The sequence below is a fragment of the Pyricularia pennisetigena genome, assembly GCF_004337985.1.
Source record: "Pyricularia pennisetigena strain Br36 chromosome 4 map unlocalized Pyricularia_pennisetigena_Br36_Scf_6, whole genome shotgun sequence".
NCBI classification, from domain to species: Eukaryota; Fungi; Ascomycota; class Sordariomycetes; order Magnaporthales; family Pyriculariaceae; genus Pyricularia; species Pyricularia pennisetigena.
Genome location: NW_021940918.1, coordinates 3,565,946 through 3,581,948, shown reverse-complemented (window position 1 = coordinate 3,581,948; position 16,003 = coordinate 3,565,946). Strand labels below are relative to the sequence as shown.

Genomic DNA, 16,003 nt, shown 5'->3' with positions numbered 1-16,003 from the left:
GATCCTGTTCGTTTTTGGCCATTCTGGCATTTTGGGTTTTTTAATATCTCGTATTGTTTCTACCATGAGTTTGACCTGAGCTTTTTCCTGACTCTCTATTCGCAAGGCACAAGGTATGTATCGGTTGAGACTGAGAGCAAGAACGCCGGCGTTGGTTCTCTCGCCTTCATTTTTATTTTTTTATTTTTTTATTTTTTTATGTTTTGTTTTCATTTTTATATAAATTCTCCATGGTCTCATGTTCACCCCCACCCATGCTCAATGAATCAAAAGTTAAGAAAATAAAATAAAAACCCATGAATACAGTTGGTAACCCTGGCTGGCGACGGAAAACATTAGTGCCACCTGGGAAGATCTAGGGATATCAAAAGGGGACCTTACCTAGCTAGGAATTAGTCATGCTAGCATGCAGCTCCCCGCTTACCGGTAAGCCGGGGAGGCAATCACCTGTTCATGCCGCCACGCTGTGCGCCCGTAACCACCTAGCACCCCTCCCCAGTAACCCCTCTACTCCGGCAAGCCCGCCGGTTACACGACTGGAAAATCATCGCCAAGGGACCCCCCCCGACTACCGTATCGAGCGTATACTCAACTAGAGTCTAATAATAAGTGTCAACGTCGCGGCTTCCCAGAGTCTTGGGCTCAACAGGAGTCATTCATATGTCTACACTTGATGAATTTAGTATTCGCCGACGCTCTGTTCCTGGTCCGGCTATCTAACCCCAGTTTCTCACGCTAACAGGCTTGAGCCTTGAAGTGGCAGTTGGTTCCCTGGAATCACTACCTGCGTCCAATCTTACCTAGGTCCAACTGCCCGGTAGCGCTCACCTGATCCTGTACTATGTCGAAAAAAAAAAGAAGAGCATGACGGGGTGACTTTTTACTGATGTTTGCCGGCCCTCGATCTTGGCCTCAAGTTTTCCATTTGTAACATTCTTTCAATATTACAGGCCGTCAATTTCCCGCCGTTCCAGTCCAGATCCTCGGGTCATTGTGAGATATTCACATACCATTGTGACATGCCATGGGAACAAAAACACTCCAAGCAACCTTCTAGAAGTAAAGAGTTTAGAGAGACAACTCTTTAATTGTCCCGTCTTGCCAATGATCCGGAACCCGTGTTGCCCAGACCGACGAACCACTGGGGAGAGCCCCGCAGGGAAAGTCTGACTACTGTCCAAACCGCTGGGAAGCCATCGATCTTGGCCGGCGGATGGCAGGGAGGCATGTTGTGGCGCCCCTAAGATTCACCACTGGGAAAGGGACACATATCGGACCCTTTCCCTGCCACCTGTGTTCTGGAACCGTCCTTTGCCAGCGTATCGAATCAACTATTCAGCGGGTTTTCGGATACAAGAATTAACCCGACTGCTCGGACACTACGACTTTCTTTTCGTAGTTCTAAATTCCGGTTTGGCTGATGGCTTGCTCAGAAAAAAAAAAAAAAAAAAAAAAAAAAAAAAAAAAAAAAACAGGAAATTGAGAAAAGGCTGAACAGACGAAGAACAAGAAGCAGAGATGCGGCGAGACATGCAAAGCTAAGGTTAGTGCATGAACCTTGCGTCGGATATGCCGCAACAGTAGCGCCACAGGAAAAGGGTCCGTCTTGCTTGCACAGTTGGTCTGATCTTGGTATTTTGTTTATTATTATAGCGGAAACCCATTGAACGCCGTGCTCATGATGCCACAATAGATAAAGGTCCTTGAATGAGACAGGACAATAATGAGTTGGACATGAGGACAAACTCTCCTACCCAATGACCCATGTTCCACCAGGGTCAGTAAGTAACAAAAAAGGAAAGAGAAAGGAAAAGTAAAAGCAAAAGTAAAAACAAGAATATATCGGCCGGATATAATCAAGATGTGGCTGCATTGGCATATTTATGGCTTTGCCCGACCTATGGGCCACTCGCTCAATGTCCATGCCATTTCCTACGCCTCCATGTGGCTGCTGTCAAGCCAGGATGTTACTGCAACAGCTTCTGCCCGCCGTCTTTGACGTCCACCTGCTGGGTTGAGAAGGCACAGTACTTGTCCTTGATAGCAACCACCTGATATGTACCCTCCTGGCTCGCACGCACAACTTTGCTGTGCTCGAAGCTGACGTCGTGCCTGGTCTCAAGCACCTTGGACTTTTGCCCCTTTCGCGCATTGGTGCTGCGTGTGTACGTAAACTCGAATGGAGGCGTGCCTCCAAACTCGAAGAGGATCTCGACCTCACCACCCTCGTGGATGTCTACCTGTACGTTCTGTCCACGGCTGATGCGCACGCTCGGCATTGGGTGGATGCGCTTGACCAGCTCCACAGCGGCTCGGCACTCGCTCGCCTTGTCGCTGACACTCGTGATGGAGAACTCTCCGGGGCTGTCTGCGATTCGGCGGAAGCTCGTTGTCGGCGAGTTGGCGCTGCGCTTCTGCCCACCAAACGTGTAAGACACCTGGAAGGGAGGTGTTCCGGATAGGGTGTACGCAAGTCGCTCGCCCACACAATAATCTGTGCGAGTCTCCAAGGGGTAAATGGCGGGCGCATCGTAGAGCTGCACCTGGACTGACGAGCCACCAATTTCCGAACGGAACTGGCAGCCACGACTATCACGGACCTCACGGATGCGAACTTGCTGAGGACCGAGGCGAAGCAATTCGCGCGGTAACTGAACGCCGAATTTGTTGGAGTTTATGGAAGGGATACGGTGCACTTGAGGAACACCATTGCTGTGGTGCTTGATTTCAAGCTCCAGGAAGAAGGGCGCGACACCGGTCAAGGTCACAGGAATCTTTTCTTCGTAATCCTGCTCAGACATGCAGAACTTGAAGACTTGTCCAGGCTTGTCGAAAGTGGCCGTTGGCTTAGCATTGACTCGCTGCTGTAGGACAACCGGTGTGAACTGCTTCTTAGTCAGGTCGTAAAGGCTGTCGGCGAGATCCGTGAAGGTGTATGTGTACAGTCCGGGCTTTGCAGTAAGCATAGAGATTGCCGATTTGCTGAGGGCTGCATCAAACTCCTTGCGAGTGCTTGATGCCGGTCCAGATGTGGGTTTATGGTGGATCTGGTATTTGACGTGGTACGGAGGAGAACCTGGAGTGCAATTTGTGGTTAGTTACGTTTGCTTATAAATGGTAGGTCATGGGAGAAATGACGTACCCTTGAGGCTGATCTCAAAGCCGTCAATATCGCCCTCGCAAACATCCTTCTTGACAAACAAATCGCCAGCTTGACTAAGGCTGTCAGACTGCACCAGCGAAAGCTCGGGTCGAGGAAGCCAAGAAACTTCAAAAGTCGACGCCTTAGGGTCGACCGCACCCGGACATTGGCTGTCAGATACCTCAACTAGTTCATACGTTCCAGGGTCCCGAGCCGTTACGACACCGTTACTGTTCTGCACAGTTTGTTGGATGAGAGGAGAGCCTGGCTGGTCGAGATTCTTGTATGTCACTTTCCACGGACCCACACCAGTCAAACGGACCGGCAACTTGTGTTGTGCATCTGGGGACTCGATGTTGAGTGCCTTGCGACGGCCTTCAATCACACCGAACGATGCCCGCGGCCGTTGGCGCCTTACGTTGATCTTTATCTCGTTCTGCAGGGAATTCTTGCAGCCGCGTTTATCCATAACGCTCGTGAGGGCCAGTGTGTACTCGCCACCCTTGCTCAGAGCCGGGGTCCTCAGTGTCTGCTCTCTAGACTGGATGCCGGCAACCTTGTATGGAGTCCTCTTGCCCTCATGAGCTATCTCGTACTCCAGAGTGTAAGGTGGTTCGCCGCCAGAAAAGACTACATCGACATCGACTTCCTGCTCTAAGCAGGCGCTGAGAGCTTTGTTCTCGTACCGACGAGAAATCTCGGCGAAAGCAGCAGGCTTGACATCTTGTTCCAGTGTGTAGCCGGGGCCAGTCAAAGGCACCTGCTTATACAGTGAATCGTCGATGCTGGTAAAGGTGTACTTATGAGTACCCTCCTCTTGAGGAGTGAGCTCCATCTCATGTCTGGTTCCAGAAATGCGCACGACCTTGTGCTCCACGCGTCCGTTGAAAACCTCGTTATAGTGAACAACAAACGGCGGGGTACCGACGAGGTCGAGGTTCACAATGAGGCCGACCGAGTTGCCGGCACACTTGTCTGGTATGTCCCGAGACCTGACCGACAGTTCGGGCTCCAGGGGGTTCAGGACAAGACAGGATGCAGGTTCCTGGACCTCACCCTCACAGCTCCCGGCACTGACAGTCCTTAGGGTGTATAAACCAGGAGCAGAGACTACAGGAGCATCACCTGGCTTCTTGCTCACGTAGGAACCCGGGATCACAACGTCACCAGGGTCGCCGTTCCTTGTGAGGGTGTCGATTGGCGAAAAATCCCAGGTAAGAGCATGGGGCCTTTCGTCTGCCTTTTGACCTGTGGTCTCGAAAACTACGGGCAAAGAAACGCGCTGGCCTCGAGCCACCTTGAGCGGGTTGCGAATGTCACACTTAGTCAAATGCACTTTCGGTCGCTCCCGCACCGAGAAAGTTTTGACGAGCGTTTTTGCTGCCTTCGGCCGGTATTCTGGGTCGTCGGTGGGCGAAGCGTAGCGCACTACATTGCCAAACCCGTCGTGTACTTCGTCGACCGAGTATTGCCACTCCCCACCAGAGTATAGAGACTCGTTCAAGCTCACAGGCACACGCTGCGACCTTGCCCAGGATATGTCTTCGTCCTCGAGGAGAGTGAGGCTAGAACTTGCCACACCGATCAAGGGCGACGAGAAACCATCTGGTTGAAGGTTGGGGAAGTGAAAGCTGTGCTCCTTGTTACCATTGATCCTCCGACTGTACACAATCTTGAGCGGAGGTGTACCATCCACATTGAGCACTAGGTCAGACAAGTCCTTGAGACAACGTTCTGAAGGCGGGGACGGACCAATGCTGGCCGAAGGACATCGAACGACAAAGGTGTGGGGGCTTTTGCGCTGAACCTCTAACTTGTGTTCATCAATCACGCGTTTGAGCTTATAAGCTCCTGCCTTCTTGACGCGGTATTCGAACGTGAAGGCGCTTGGGGTGCCATCCGAGGTGAGCTTCTTCGCATGGCTCTGGATGGTGCGAATGTCAGACCTCGAGAGCTTGATCACCTCTTGAATGCTGCCATCGGCGTCCAAATCTGTTCTGATCAACTCAACCTCGCGGGGTATCGTCGAGTTGAAGTGAATCGGTATCAAGGCAGTGGTGATGTCACCGCCTATGCAGAATGGTGTTCCAGCGGGGTTGAGAACGGCGAACCTAGTGTAGCTGCGTCAGTACTGTCCTGCTGAGGAGTGTTGAATAGCGTCACGTATTAACACTATGCACTTACCCCTCTGGAAGGATGTTGATGATTTGACGACCCTGGATCAGTGATGAGTTGTGCAGAATCTGAGAGGTTTTGACGTAGTTATCGGATATTGAGAGTTCAGAGTCAAAATAGAATGCTTTGACGTATACAAATAGTACACTCAGTAATGGAACCTGCACAGACAAGTCAGTCACATGCAGCTGGCGCAGGTAAACGAACCAAGGCGGTATTAGACGGTTCGTATCTGGCGTGATCTCTTACCGGAATATGGTTCATGATCAGCAAGGTAAATATTGCATGTGTAACCAAGAGAAATATGGCCACTGGCTGCGAGAGCTCAAGCCATGGTATTCTAAGCTCAGGAAGGCCTAGTATGTAGACGCCGTCTATAGCGATCCATTTGAGTGAAAGCCATAATGACTGGGCACTATCATCGTCCAGCATTTGCGACCAGTCGTAGAGCTTCCATGCTTGCACAGCACCATATATACCGAGGGCGAACAGCCGCTGAGTGGGTGCGTCTATAGCCCGGAGGGGTATTCTTGGCTCTGCAGCCGACTTGGCTACGGTCTTTTGGGGGGCTGGAGGCAAGCTCCGTCGCGGCGCCGATAATGATTGACGAGCTGAAGGAGTCGGAGACGGTGTGGGAGGGGCGCCTTTGTGCGCTGGGGTTTGGGGGAAAGCCCCGTTGGAGATGCGCGGTGTTGCTGGCATCGCATCCCCTTCGCCACGTTTGGGCGATATATAGGATGTTTACGTTGCACGACTGTAGTGGCAGCTCTGGTCAAAATTATGGAGTTACAGCAGGGCTAATGGTGGTCGTCGTTCTCGTTGTCGTAGTTCGTGATGGATCAATCGATCCCTGCCTGTATTTAAGTTGATGTCAGTCGCTGAAAAGAAAGGTTTACTGTAGGTAGGTAGACCAGAGCAAAAAATGAAAAAGGGTATGCAACATACATCGAGTACAGAAGTATCTCGACTTCTAGTGTTGTTTTCTCCTTTTCGTGGGTTGGTGGTAGAAGCTTCATATGCTTCTGCCTCCGTCACACCTCGAGAGTTCACCTGTCACGTCAACGACTCTGCAGCAACGTCAGGAACGCGTTTTTTTTTATTTGCTTACACAGGCGGGATGAATGATGCTGGCTGAGCCCCACATAGGCTGGGAAGTGCGAGCAAAGAGCTCATATGATTGGTCATTAGGTTACGGCGTCTCCCATGGTGAGCGGGTGTTTTGAACAGGAGCAACAAAATCTAAGTTCGGGATTGTTGGCATATGTAGTGAATGGTTAGAATGTTTCTGAAATTTGCCTGAAAGTGTACCTGAAACTGAACATATAAGTTAAAGGTAACTATGTGGTATTGACAGCGCAGAAAATGCCCATCTTCGGTAAACTTTATTCTCGACTGAAATGTGCATGCCAAGCTTGCAGTTTGAGGTGATGGTGCTATCCGCTGTTCTGTCAATCAGTACATAGACATCGAACAGGATTCTGGTATCTATGCCTTGTGTGCTTAACATTCTAGTTCTAGCGACGTGCGACGGATGTTCTAAGTCTTTGTTTGAACAGAGGTAAGCTCTGGGCTTTTTTTTTTTTGGCTTTTTTTTTTTGTAAAACCCCATATTCCCGATGATGTCGTCACATGGAAAGTTGCAGTAACTAAAACCAATTCTGTCAGAATTGTTCACCTTTCACACTCAATTGTCCAAATACAATGCGGACATATGTTGGTGTAACATGAACACTTCATAAGAAATCCTCGGCCTGCGACGTTCTCTTGCTAGAACTTAGTTGAGGAGGCTTGCGAATTAGACCGGTTGGCGACCTCTTGTTGCGGCGATTACTTTGATGCCCGTACAGATCCAGTGGCGCTCAACCTACTAAAAGTCATCTACGGTGAACGAACAACCAGCCACAAACTCAAGGCAAACATCACTGCCGCTTCACTGATAAATGACTCAGATTTCCCGGGAGCCGCATAAAATTGCGTAGCGGTAAAAAAAATTCATAAGGACATCAGCTTCTCAACCCGTGGTCAACGAGTATCGGCATCCCGCACTGTGAAGATCTTACAATTACCGAATCGCTCCTAGTCTGCTTTAACTTGGACATTTTTCACATCGGCCAGGCTGATTACTCAGGTATCCAGGGTTATTCTTCATACCATTAACATGTCCGATACCACAACAGCTCAGACCAGTAGCCGTCGATCGGGGCGAGTGCGACCTGAGATCTCGTACAAGGAGCGAGACGACAAGGACAACTATGATGAACTACGACGTGCTCAGGGATACACCGTCAAGAGACAGCGCAAATATTTGCCCAGAAAAGGCCATCAAAATGAAATAAACAACGGTGATGAAGATGCACACGCTATCTGCGCCGACCAAGTTCCAGACCTTCTCGACGATGTACTCAATTTTCCGCCCGAGGAGTTGGAAGCATACGAGGGCTGGGTTGAGCTTGAATCGGATCCGGCAAGTAGAAAGCTCCCAGATTCAGATGTTGCTGATGGCCTACTGTTCCGGTGATGGAGGCGGCCATGCTGACCATTGACCATTATAGGCACATTTCAACTACATACTGCATACACTTGGCGTGTCCAATGTCCGTAGCGAGGAAATTTTCAGCATGGATGAGACAGAGATAGCGGCACTCAGGTAAATTGTTGGCTCTGAGAAGACAAACCTAGTACCAGGACTGACGATATTGCAAGAAAACCAATCTACGGATTTATATTTCTATTTGAATGCGATGGTGTTCCAATCTCGGACGAGATAGTACCACCTCCATCGAATATGTGGTTTGCCGCACAGGTTTGTGATTCCTTCTCTGGCTCGACAGCCGAATTTAGCAAGAGAACTTCTCAACTAAGAACAGTTTGATCAGACTGCCTCCAACTCGTGTGCTACAGTTGCCTTGTTGAATGTTTTGATGAACTGTGATGAAGTAGCTATGGGCGAAAAAGTGCGGAAGTTCAAGGAAGAAACCGCAGACATGGTGCTCTCGCATAGAGGTGCGTATCTGTCCCAGGACAAATTTCTCAGATCAACTCACAACACATTTGCGCGGTGAGTGAATACTGGGGCGTATATCAAGGTCTCTCAGCAACTGCCATTGTAACCTTTGTTAAGAATCTTTTGCTGACTCTACCCGCAGCCGTCTCGATCTCATGGATGCAGACTTGGGGATGATGAACCAATGGGAGGAGCGTAACAAGCGCCAAAACAAGGGAAAGTCCAGCAAGCGGAAGCGCAAGGCTCTTGATCCAGACTCAGCCAAGCATTACGTGGGATATATTCCTCACGATGGTAAGCTGTGGGAGCTCGATGGGCTGGATGGAGGTGTTATTTGCTTGGGTACGGGCCAACGCTCCATATTGTTGTTTGCAGCGTATCCCTGAACTGACTTGGCAGGATGCAGGACCATATGAGGGAGACTGGGCCTGTGCCGTGATACCCCATATCCAGAGAAAGGTTGAAGAACTCGGTCTCCAGGCCAACCTCCTTGCACTCTCTCACAATCCTCTAGCCAGCGTGCGCCAGAAGCTTGCTGTGAACATGGCCTGTTATAAGGCTCTTCAACAAAAATTGGCCGCCAGTCCAACACTGAAGAATATGACGGAGAACGATGAAACTTACATCACATGCAAACAAGAAAACGCCGAGCAGTTGAAAAAAATGGGCTTGACATACGAGGAAGTTGTGGCGACACCAGCACCTCAAGAATTTCTAAACGAATTGAACGGACCGGAAATGATACCCGAGTATGCAGATACAGTCATGAGGAGGCTAAGGGCCGAGCAACGTGATCTGAAATTGGAATATAACGCAGCCCGGGAGAGCGGTAACGAGGATCTCGCTGCTGCGCGTCGCCGATGCCAGGACTACACTCCTTTGGTTCATGGATGGCTGCGTGCCATGGGTGAAGCTGGTGTACTGGAGGCCCTTGCAGATTCGCAATAGGTGGGGGGCCTTGTTTGCTAGGCGCATTTTACATAGAGCTGGTCTCGCGCTGTTGATTGATATAGCCTGTATCGGCGTGACTGGTGGGTGGTATGCTTGCTTCCCGAACCTTTTTGAAAGAGGACTTCCAGAAAGAAGAGTGATATTTGATGAACTTCTTAGTAGTCATAGCACGCATAGCAATCAATCATTTGGTTACTCGATCCGTGGTTTACCTAGAATGATAATACTATGTCAAATACGGCTCGGTGGAGATGCATCAATTAACTGCAGGGTAGGTAGCAGATAGATCAGATAGGCGGGTAAAGGTGGGGCAGTAGATCCACTTGCTGGTCGATGGCGGGTTGACGATGGGGTTCGTCAGCCTCTCAGCCTGCTGCTTGTGCTGTCCATCGGAATACTAACCACCAGACCACGTCAACAATCTATCTCCCGCTGCCAAAGCACCAGAGCTCTCTGAATCAAAACAACAAAAGTTGAAAGCTCAGGAACTCCTCTCACAATTCGTAACGACTCACATCTTGACGGAAAACTCCACACCTTATTCGACTACGTCCGCTATTACGAACCTTGAGTTGTTGGCTGTTGGAACGCGCATAACGCCAGCGAGGATCCCCGGCCGCCCTTTTCCTTTGGAACCCATTTGAACCACATCGCATCCTCCATTCACATCCATACCCGGACTCAACAAGATGGCAGAACGGCAACTACAACAGATTTTGACTCAGCTCAAGTCGCAACAGCTCGCCTATGCAGACGCAGCCAAGCTCCTCTCGAAAGCGAAGCTCCTCCTCCTGCAGCTCGGTGCACTCACACCCAAGACGACGACGACTACACCAAGCCCAACAAGCAGCGGCAAGGGAAAGAGCAGCAACAGCCCATCACCTTCGGCGGCACAGCTCGCTCTAGCCCGGGAGACGTATGAGCAGGGAGCGCTGTACTCGATCCGCGCCAAGAACGCCGACGGCTTTACGCGCTACGTCCAGCAGCTCTCGCCGCTGTACGAGCTCCCCGCCAATGTGCTGCCGCCCAACCTGCCCGAGCGCAACAAGGTGACAGGCCTGTACCTGCTGCTGCTCCTCACCCAGGGCCGCTACGCCGAGTTCCACTCGGAGCTCGAGGCCCTGTCCACTCGCGAGGGCGGCGGCGGCAGCGTCGACGTTGAGGGCGACCGCTACCTTGGCTACCCTATCCGGCTCGAAAGGTGGCTGATGGAGGGCAGCTACGACCGTGTCTGGAAGGCCATGAAGAAGGGCGAGGTGCCCTGTGAGGAGTATGGTGTCTTTTCAGAGGTGAGCCTTTTCTTTTACTTGGACCCAGGAGGCTAACTTCCAACCCCGTTTGCGTCACAATTTTCTGTTTGCTATCAAACCTACACCATGCTAACACGTGACCACCCTGGACATGTAGATTCTGACCATCCAAATACGGGCCGAGATCGCTTCGAGCAGCGAGCGTGCTTACCCGTCTCTGCCCATCTCATCCACCAAGTCTCTTCTGTTTCTGGAGTCGGAGGGTGCGGTTGTCGAGTTTGCCAAGCGTCGCGGCTGGACTGTACGTGACGGCCACATTTACTTCCCCACCGCAGGTGCTGAAGATGGTGAGCCCGAGAAGCCCGTAAGCCTGTCGTTCATCGAGAACACCCTTGGATACGCCCGCGACCTGGAGACTATCGTCTAGAGCATAGCGGGCGGCCTTGCTTGGGCAGGCGTGAGGGGTAGTACAGAGGTGGCCGAGCCTTGGATCATGGACAGCAATATTGGACCGAAATCCATGAACGCGGGTTCTAGCCGGACAGGCTGGTTTCGAAACTTGCTAGCTTGGGGCGTAGGGAAAGTTCAGGTTGGGGCAGTCAGACTTTTAGAGCCTTTGTATTCCGAAGTGTAATAAAGTAACATAGACTCAAGACGTCCCCACGGTTAACCCATACATTCACCAATAAACGGCTCACGTGCGAACATGTTAAAATGGCATGTAAACATTTTCTCTAACATCTCCGACGACTGATCACGCTAAGACAACTAGAAAAAAAAGAAGAAAAAAAAAAGATAAAATAAAAAAGGAACCGTCCTTGACTGCATATATCGACGAGAAAGAAAGGTAAAATCAAGCCCGGCGCTTTTTGGTCCCGTCGAGAAGCTTTTCTTCCAAATGGCCATCTTGCAATCTCAATCCGACTCTATGACAGTCCTTTTCAACAGAATAGTCATTCCGCAGTGGCCAGGGAGCATCACTAGCTCCGAGGCCAAGTAGATTCCCCTCCTATATAAATCACACAGTCGCCATCGACGGCGAACCCGATATCACTCATGCGAAAAGCTTCAACCCACTGCCATGCTTGCCAACTTCGCAAACCTGGCATACAGTGCAGACCGTTCCCTTGTACTTGGTATGGTACTTGGATCCATCAAAAGCACACTCCTCATACGCTGTTCCGCTGTAGATTGGTGTGTGGCTTGCTGCGCAGACCTCAAACTCAGCGAACTGGTCAAACTCGATCTCTACAGCATCGTTAGGGTTTCGCTCGCATTGAGCCTTTGTCTTCTTGGCCTATTATAAAGAATAGTGGTTAGCCTCCCATATGCTTCTCAATCCGTATAGACACTCAAGGCTCGATGGAAACTTACGGTTTCTAATATTTTGCTGGCACCTCCATTTGCCAATATTCTGTTGGCAAAGCTGAGGGCAGAGTTGTAGTTCTTGCTCCTGGCAGCGAGGTTCATCGCATTCAGAAGTGCAAGTTGTCTGTGGGGCACTTCAATCTTGGGGATTGTGAAATATGCTGACAGTTCGAGGCTGCGCTTGAGTAGCTCTGGGTTCTTGGCCACAGCATCGGGCGCGCCGAGCTTCCTCCTCGCCAGCTCAATATCCATCGCAACTGCATACTCCGCGGCAGAGGTGATGAGCTTCTTGGCCTCCGCCACTTCGCCCTCAGAAGAAACAGCGTTGACGAGAACAGCATGAAGGATGTCCCTGAAGACCTTGACTCCCTCCTCCAGCTTGTTGCTCTTCATAGTGCTATAACCCTGCTGCAGATCATTGGTTGCCAGCGATTCAAGATCACGTGGAATAATAGGGAGGACCTTCCTGGGGTCTGTCTCATCCATAGTCCTGCGAACGTAGTTGACCAGTGCTGGAAGACCAGCTGATGCAGGCAGATAAGTCTTGGAAGCCTTGTACACCTCCAAGAACCTGTCCTTCAGCGGCGCAAAGTTGACAGCACCTACTTGGCGGTTCAGCAGCTGCATGGCCGATTCAAAAGAACCACCCGCGACATGGTCAACAGCCAAGGGGGAGTTCCGTGCCCACAGGTCAGCTTCGCTGCTACCGGCACCACCCGTTTCGGCACTCTCCACATTGACGAAATCGCTGTCCACTTCTGGTACGATATCATCTCCCATGTCCCACCCAGCAGCGTCCTCTTCATCATCGACATCTGCAAGGGCACCAGCCTTGGAGCTGGGTTCCTCGCCTTCGTCTGCGTATCCATTCGCAGTGGCTCCAGACTCGTCCTCGAGAGAGAGGCCTTCCATCTGGCCAAGGAGAGCCTTTTCGAATACTGACTGGGATGTCGCCCTTGTTGGCCAGTTGGCTTTGTAGGTAGGAACGACAGCTTTCGGCGGCGTAAGCGGTTCACCAATCTTGGGCATGGTGAGCTGGTCCTCAGTCAGCCCGGTCGCTTCCAGGATGGCTTGACATTCCTCATCGAGGCCATGAGACTTGGCAGTCATGTATGCCATCGGGTCTGAACATTTTGCAGTAAGTTAGCTTTCACTCTCACAGACTCAGGAATTTCTAGGGTCTCTTACAAAGATCAATTTCCTTGAACATCTGGATGCGGTCCTCTACCTCTCCCAAGAACAGTGCGTCTTGGAATCGGGCGGTGAAGTCTCCTCGATGCTCGGCGATCTTAGCCATCCTGGCGAGTTTGGTTGTGTCGCCTGTCGAAAGATACAAGAATGAGAGTTTGTCGAACTGCTTGAGCTTCTGATAGCACATCTCCACGACCTGGTGGTTGCCATGTGCCAGAGCCTCAATGCTCAACCTGGTCCACAGCTTGGGGCGGTCTAACTGCTTAGCCATCTCGACTGCAACTTCAAGATTGCCACACTCGATGGCAAGCTCAAAACGGGTCGTGGGATCCTGGACAAATTGCAGCGCGATCTCCGGGTATCCCTTCTTTTGCAGATATGAGATGATGGACTGGCCAACAAGACTCGAGGTTTTGATGATGTGCAGCATCTCCTCATAATTACGCTTCACCAAAGACAGCTTGAACCTGTACTCGGTAGGGTCAATCAGAAGTACCTTGGGCTTTGCGTTCCTGTCGAGACAGTGGGCATTCCTGCCCTTAACCCGAACAAGGTAAACCGTTTGATCCAGCGTCCGCACGATGCCGTTGTCACCATTGAGCAGCGTGTATTTAACGTGGTTGAGAGTCGAGTAGAGGAGGACGCCGGCATCGTCCCAGGTGGCGCTCTTGATACGGATCGTCTCGTGGAGCGTGCTGACCTGTTCAAGGTTCTTGGTGACAATGGTGACGTTGTGCTTGCTGAGAAGTGCGGCGTAGAGGCCATCATTAGACCACACAACGTACTTGACCCCGTTGACGGCAAGCTGTGCAATGGTCTTCTTCTGCTGGATCTCATAAAGATGAACGGCAGTGGGTGTGATGATCAACAGGTTTCCCGGACCCCCGAAGTAGATATCGGTAGTACCGTGAGGAGGCTTGAATGATCGTGTAGTGTTGTTTGAGAGGTCTTTGATATCGATGGTTTGGGAAGCGACATTGAGAACAGCGAATCGGTTGCGAGCGACGAATATGGCAGAGTTTCCCTGGCCGCGCTTGGACTCGGTAGGCTCTATCGCGCCAGATCCTTCTCTCGGAAGGCTGATCAGCTCGTAGGTGCCATTATCAGCCGACGACGTAACCAAAACTGATCTCTCTGCCGGGTTGTAGGAGAGGGTACGAGGAGGAACCCAAGCAGGGCCAACCTTCTTCAGTGACAGAAGAGTCGGGCTCTCGATGTTCTTTTGGAAGTCATATGACCGCACGTGCTTCTCCTTGTTGATGTAGAAAAGGACGTTTTGGTTGACCGCGGATGCAGGGCGTTCGCGCTCGAGTTTGAAAACCATGACTCCATTGTCATGACCAGCGGCAAACAAGTTGATTTCTGGGTGAGCTGCAATAACCCAGAACCTGTCGTTTTCCCGCTTGAAAGTCTGAACCCCTGTCCTCTTGTTAAGATCCCAAACTCGTATTGTCTTATCCTCGCCTACCGACAAGATGAGATCCTGATGCGGGTGGAATAAACATCCAGAAGCGTTCTGGAAGTGACCCCGGCAGGTATCGACCTCCCAAGCCTTAGTCTCGCTCATGCGCCAAAGCTTCACCAGCCGGTCGTCACCAGCTGAGACTATCAGGGGCATCGTCGGGTGGAATGCGACCCAGTTCACTCCGCGGTCATGGCCCTCGAGGACGAACTTGACAACGGCATCCGTGTTGCCAAACATATCGGTTTGATTCGCATTGTTCCGCGCCATTTGGTCTTCAAAGGAGAGTGAGGATGTGGGCGCAGAGTGCTTCTTGCGCAAGCCAGAAATATCCCATACCCGGACGGACTGATCCAGCGAAGCAGACACGACAAGGTCCTCCTTGGGGTGGAATTGCGCACACATGGCATAGTGATTATGCCCCGTCATCGTACAAACTGTAGTAGTTGTTAGCAATGCTCCAAAGCTCGAATGTTCCCGATCCCCAAAGGTTGGTCTATCTCACTCAAAGATCGGTTCTGCCAATTCCATATCCGAATCGTTTGGTCGTCTGAGGCCGACACAATCCAGGGCAGCTCGTGATGGAAGAAGACTGTACGGACATAGTCCAGGTGGCCGTTCAGAGTGAAGAGGCATCGGCGCGTCTGGTAAGACCATACTTTGATCTTGTAGTCGTCACCGCCCGAGACGAAGAGGGGTTGCGTCTTGTGGAAGTCGATGGCGCGAACAGGACCGTCATGTTCCTCGAAACGGTCAATCAATGTACCCATGCGATAGTCCCATAGTTGAATCGTCGAAGAGTGAAGAGAAACAAGAATCCATGGCCTGGAAACGTCGAAGCGAGGTGTCAGTCGGTTGTATCAGCCAGACAAGCTATGGGCGGGGAGCTGCCAGCTAGCTGCTGCATACGGACCTTTTTGGGTGGAAGGCAATGCCCTTTGCGCGAGAAGACTTGGACTCGAACTGCAAAGATGGACAAGCAATTAGTTAGTACAGCAAACATGTAGCTGAGAAGAGAGCCGGGGCAACACTTCATACCTTGGTGAGCATGCCCGACGACGCCTGCATCTTGAAGGTGGGATGAAGCCTGAGCTTCTGGCTCTCAGAGTGTGAAACAAATCGCCTGCGCCAGAGAATGTTAAACTCGCAAAAAGCTGTCCTTGGTTCGCAATATCTGGAAACAGCCTAATTGTTGTGGTGGTGCAGCGGTTAAGGTGAGCTGCTTGTAGGGAATCTGGGTGTTAGGCCACCTTGCGCGAGCTCTTCTCACAGCATCCCAAGTAAGTCAAGTCGCTGCCGATTTGCTACAGTGGAAGCGTGGCCGGAGCCAAAGTGTGGGAACCACCACAAGCGACACTCGCTCTATGGTTTTTCCCGCCCGGGACAGGGGAATCCAATCCAACCCCACCATTTGTCGACCCCACGGCTCAGCCTCAGGCCCCTTTACCCACTAGGATTCA

General features: G+C 51.2%; 4 protein-coding genes across 4 annotated transcripts; 2 read left to right on the top strand and 2 right to left on the bottom strand.

The window, feature by feature from the left end:
* Window positions 1-1,967: 1,967 nt before the first annotated feature.
* Window positions 1,968-6,019, bottom strand: PpBr36_06653 (uncharacterized protein; the record flags this gene model as incomplete). The annotated part of the gene is made up of 4 exons (XM_029893796.1): window positions 1,968-3,076; window positions 3,143-5,253; window positions 5,327-5,478; window positions 5,567-6,019. 4 exons carry the CDS (start codon window positions 6,017-6,019, stop codon window positions 1,968-1,970), a joined length of 3,825 nt encoding a protein of 1,274 aa, XP_029746002.1.
* Window positions 6,020-7,475: 1,456 nt separating this feature from the next.
* PpBr36_06652 (uncharacterized protein) lies at window positions 7,476-9,269 on the top strand (the record flags this gene model as incomplete). Its single annotated transcript, XM_029893795.1, has 4 exons — window positions 7,476-7,808; window positions 7,870-7,964; window positions 8,464-8,663; window positions 8,728-9,269. 4 exons carry the CDS (start codon window positions 7,476-7,478, stop codon window positions 9,267-9,269), a joined length of 1,170 nt encoding a protein of 389 aa, XP_029746003.1.
* Window positions 9,270-9,961: 692 nt separating this feature from the next.
* On the top strand, window positions 9,962-10,949 carry PpBr36_06651 (uncharacterized protein; the record flags this gene model as incomplete). Its single annotated transcript, XM_029893794.1, has 2 exons — window positions 9,962-10,561; window positions 10,680-10,949. The coding sequence occupies 2 exons, from the start codon at window positions 9,962-9,964 to the stop codon at window positions 10,947-10,949; spliced, it is 870 nt and encodes a 289-aa protein (XP_029746000.1).
* Window positions 10,950-11,576: 627 nt separating this feature from the next.
* On the bottom strand, window positions 11,577-15,611 carry PpBr36_06650 (uncharacterized protein; the record flags this gene model as incomplete). Its single annotated transcript, XM_029893793.1, has 6 exons — window positions 11,577-11,819; window positions 11,897-13,014; window positions 13,079-14,980; window positions 15,049-15,368; window positions 15,457-15,506; window positions 15,582-15,611. The coding sequence occupies 6 exons, from the start codon at window positions 15,609-15,611 to the stop codon at window positions 11,577-11,579; spliced, it is 3,663 nt and encodes a 1,220-aa protein (XP_029746001.1).
* Between the last annotated feature and the right edge of the window lie 392 nt (window positions 15,612-16,003).